Raw genomic sequence first — 4,772 nt, 5'->3', positions numbered from 1 at the left:
GATAGATAGATAGATAGATAGATAGATAATGATAGATGATAGATAGATAGATAGATAGATAGATAGATAGATAGATAGATAGATAGATAGATAGAGCAAGAGAAGGAAGGAAAGACGGGCAATCTCTTTTAATGCAATTAACTGCCTCTGAAAATCCACTGGAGGGTTAGCTATTGGTCAGTTCCAAATCTCTACAATACACAACATCTGTAATATATATATATATTTATTTTACATATTGCCCTCAAGTCAATTCGTCTCACACCTCTATAGGAAAAAAGTAGAACTGCCCCACTAGATTTCTCTATGGGATCATGTCTTTCTCCTGCAGAGCAGCTGCTGGTTTTAAGCCACTAATCTTTTGGTTAGCAGCTGAGTGACAACTCATACCACCAAGCACCCTGACCAGGACTACAGAGAACAAGACAGTGGAGAATGGAGAGTTGAAATGAGTTCTGTATCTTCAGTACTAGGCGTTCTTCAGAAAGAGATCAAGGTCATCTACAGGACCTGTGTGTGAGTTTGGAGGCAAAGGCTAAGAACAGGAAAAGTGGTTCAGATGCAGAAGCTGTTGAAAGAAGGTCCTTTGATCTGCTTTGAGATGAGGTACTCACCGTAGTGTGGAATAATGCTCCAGGCCATCATAGACGCATAGATGCCCCCCGTCATCCAGAAAATGCCAAGCCAACTTAGGTGCTCGCCTCTCTTTTCCCGAGACAAGAACTCAGAAAAATAGGCAAAAACAATTGGCAGGGAACCTCCAATACTGCAAAGAGAAAAATATCAGAAAGAAAGAAGTAAATCAATCATGAAAATATTCTAACAGTAACACAGTTTTCCTATACCCCGCTCCCATGCTTTTGGTTATAAAATCTCATTGAATTGGATGAGCCATGCCTCTTTAACTAGTCAGAATTACTGAGCAAAGACTGACCAGCCAGGCAGATCCTCACTATATGTGAGACAAAGTGTCAGGCTGTTTTGGTGTGTCCAGGGACTTTACAACGTAACTCCTTCCTAAAGTTTAATCTGGCTTGGAGGAAATGCAGACAGAGCACTTCTTAAAGCCAAGAATGGTGAAGCTTCATCTCACATACTTTGGGCATGTTGTCAGGAGGCCCCAGACCTTGGAAAAAAGATATCTTGTTGGGGAAAGCCCAGTGAAAGAAAAACCATCAGGGAGATGGATTGGCAAAGCGACTGCAGTAATGTGCTTGAGTATATTGGAGATCATAAGGGCGGTACAGTACAGGGCAAGGCTCTTATTTGTTGTTCATAGGACTGCTGTGAGTCATGGTAGACTCAACAGCAAATAGTTAAGACAACAAAAAATTTAAGCAAGGCTTAAACGTCAGTGTATTTTGAAAGGTGACAATTCAGCTCAAGGTTCTGGAAGTCCCACTCAGAGACATTATACCATTAGGATAGATGGACCAGAGGGCACAGGCAAGCTGTCTGGTTACCTACCCTATTCCAGAAATGAGTCGGCAGAAGACGAAGGCCCCATAGCCCTGCACAAAGGAGGAGAGGGAGGCGAAAGAAGCATTGATGGCCAGAGACATACTGAGGACCCTCTTTCTGCCCAACTTATCAGCAAGGCCCCCAAGGACAAAGGCTCCTGCCATCATTCCTAAATAGACAATTAGCCCTGGGAGGAGGAGGAGAGAAAGGAGGCACAAAATTAGAGACCATGCAGCGTTTTAGAACATTTGACAGCCATTTTTATAATTCCTAAAAATTCCATGAATATAGTACATACAAAAATGACGTGTGAAAAGATGTGTCAACTTAGAAATGCAATTCAGACGTGGCTTTTCAACAATATTAACATCGGAAATAGCCTCATTGAATTTTACACAGATTCACGCACACGAAGTCAGCTACCACGGGAGGATGTTCCTTTCTCAAAGATTAGCTATATGTTCAGATACACAGACAAGGGAACTGCTGCAACTTTATTTCTAAGTAAGAAAATATGGTTTTGCTACAAAAGTCTTTACATGAAAGGCTAGGTAAGAATTTCTAGGAGAAGAGTGTGGCATAGGGTATAGGAAGCAGTGGGAAGGAAGAAAGTGTTGCATATTAAAAACATTGAAAGCCAACACAAGAAGGCAGTGATTCACAGCCACCCCATGTATTTCTGAGAACTGTGCTCCACAGGACTGTACAGCCTGGTTGCTTGAAGTGTTTCACAGGCCCTTCTTCCACGGAGTCTCCAGGTGGATTCGAATCTTTCACCCTTTGGTTAGCACTACACTCGTTAACTATGAGCACAACACAGTATTAACAACCCAAGAAGGTCTTTTTCTAAATTACAACCAATGGCCATTACTGTGAGGGGACCATGGAAGAAAAGAGCAATGAGCTGTCTGTCCTTTTTTAGAAGTAAGCAAGTTCTTATAAGTAACTACGATTTGTCCTATTATGAAATAAGCTTCCTGGGGGGAAAAAATCACAAAGTTGGATTGTTTTAGCCAGACTCACGGCATATAACAGAGTCTTGGTGGTTTGATGGGAAGAAGTTGTGCTAACAACCCAAAGGAACATGGTTCAAATCCACCAGCTTCTCTGTGGGATAGAGATGGACAATCTCTTCCTGCATTATTTACAGCCTCTGAAAAGTTACTGGAGGGTCAGCTATGAGTCAATCCTGACTCAATGCTACAGAACAACAGCATGGTATTATAAATGAGTCTTTATGATATAGAGTGCAACATATCAGGCTGCTCACTGAAAGGCAAGAGTTCAAGTCCAAGGGCAATTCTGTAGGAGGAAGACAGGCTGTTTCCTCCCATAAAGATTTACAGCCTCAGAAACAGGATGGAGGATCACTGCTGATGGTGGGGGTAGAGGGTGGACTGTATTAGAATAAAAGCCAGAACTCTTATGAAGGTGATATAATCTGATAAGCATCTAACTCACTCTTTTCTACTAAATAATCAGAGCTTACTAATTGGCAACCACAGGCCTAAGTGAGTTGTATATGTTAAGTTTTTAAAATTATTTTGTTGTTATGTATTTAATTGTATTTCTCCAAAATAGGTATTCAAATGTTAGCCTTTACCCCTGTGGAAAAGATCCCTGATAATGCAATGCCTAAGTTCTAGGCTAACCCGAGGGTCAGTAGTACGAGCCCAGCAGCAGCTCTGCAGAGACCTGCATATCTGCTTCTGTCAAGAGCACAGCCTAGAAAGCCCTGTGGGGCACTTCTGTCACAATGACTTGGAATCAACTTGACAACACACAGCTTACCTGTTTATATAATCCTGTTTGGAAATAGGACTTTCTTTTTTATGTTAATGAGGCCATGTCAGTGTAGGGAGAATACTCATTGAAGGCAAGGATTGCAAAGCTTTGTCTCACATACTCAGGGTGTCTTGTTAGGAGAGGCTATTCCTTAGAGATGGTCATCATGCTTGGAAAGGGGGAGAGTCAGTAAAAGAGAGGAAGACCCTCAACCAGATGTATTGGAACAGTGACTACAGCAGTAGGCTCAATGTGTCAGAAATGATGGTCGTACAGGATAGGACAGGGTTCAGATCTGTCATTCAGAGGGTTGCTATAAGTCATACTCAACTCGATGACGTTTAACAGCAACAACAGTTATTTCTAGGGGAGCTCTGGTGGCCTAGTGGGTAAGCAGATTTGCTGCCAACTCAAAAGCAAATGGTTTAAATCTGCTCCAGGGGAGAAAGACAATTTCCTCCCATGTGATTCGCAGTCTCTAAAAACTCACTGGAGGTTACTTCTGAGTAGTAAGGGATAAGACATGGAGATAAGTGAACACACCAGGGGAAGACAGATGCCATGTGACGACTCCCCAGTGAACTGAGGAAAGCGAAAGGAAACAAAGTTATTCCCAGAACTGTCATCCACTAGAGCCGGCACCCTGAATTCTGATTTCTACTCTAGAGAAAGAAGCTCTGATTGTGCAGAGCATTACATGTTGTCCTGCTAATTAAACGTCAGTGACTTGGCTCTCCCAGCTGCTGTATGGGAGAAAGACGGTGGTATCCTTTCAGGAAGATTTAAGACCCAGTTCGTATGAACTGGAACCCACTCAAAGTCAGTTGGCAGCTCTGATGGCCTAGTGGTAGGAAGCTGCATTACAATCCCAAAGGTACACAGTTTGAGGATGGACAATCTCCTCTGGTGTGATTTACAGCCTCTGAAAACCTTCTGAAGGGTCAGCTATGAGTTGATTCCAACTTGACAGCACAGAACAACATCACTGGGAATTTCTTTTATCCCTCTCCCTGAAATTTGAGAAAATAAATTTCTATTCCTTGAAGTCATCCATGTGTACTCTTCCTGTTAGGTAACAAAGAAAATTGCACGATGTACCATCCAGTAGTATTCCGTGCTGCCTTTTGGAATCTTCTGTTCAGCTCTTTAGTGTCTTGGATTCTTCCTTGTGCTTTGGCTTCTCTATGTTCCAGTGCAATCTTCAGAGTTTCTTCTGACATCCATTTTGGTCTTTTCTTCCTCTTCTGTCTTTGTAATGACCACCTGTACTCTTCCTGGATGATACATTTAACATCCTCCCACAACTCATCTGGTCTTCACTCATTAAATGTGTTCAAGGCCTCAAACTTGTTCCTGAGATGATTCTGAAATTCAGGTGATATGAAATTAAAGTCATATTTTGGCTCCTGTGGATTCGGTTTAATTTTCCTCAGCTTTAGCTTGAACTTGCATATGAGTAGTTGGTGGTCTGTTCCACAATCAGCTCCTGACCTAGTTTTCACAGCTGACATTGAGCTTCTCCAGGA

The 4,772-nt window shown here is 42.2% G+C and overlaps 1 protein-coding gene across 1 annotated transcript in view; it reads right to left on the bottom strand.

The window, feature by feature from the left end:
- SV2B (synaptic vesicle glycoprotein 2B) overlaps positions 1–4,772 on the bottom strand; it is a 124,090-nt gene that overhangs the window by 67,183 nt on the left and 52,135 nt on the right. Inside the window, exons 2-3 of the mRNA XM_006885187.1 lie at positions 1,468–1,648; positions 615–766 (exon numbers count right to left, since the gene is read on the bottom strand). Coding sequence (XP_006885249.1) covers positions 615–766; positions 1,468–1,648 — 333 coding nt within the window. The remainder of the gene's footprint in view (positions 1–614; positions 767–1,467; positions 1,649–4,772) is intronic.

Source organism: Elephantulus edwardii, unplaced genomic scaffold, assembly GCF_000299155.1.
Source record: "Elephantulus edwardii isolate Elephantulus edwardi_28Jun2011 unplaced genomic scaffold, EleEdw1.0 scaffold00041, whole genome shotgun sequence".
NCBI classification, from domain to species: domain Eukaryota; kingdom Metazoa; phylum Chordata; class Mammalia; order Macroscelidea; family Macroscelididae; genus Elephantulus; species Elephantulus edwardii.
Note: the sequence above shows the minus strand (reverse complement) of the source record. Positions and strands in the feature narration are given on the sequence as shown.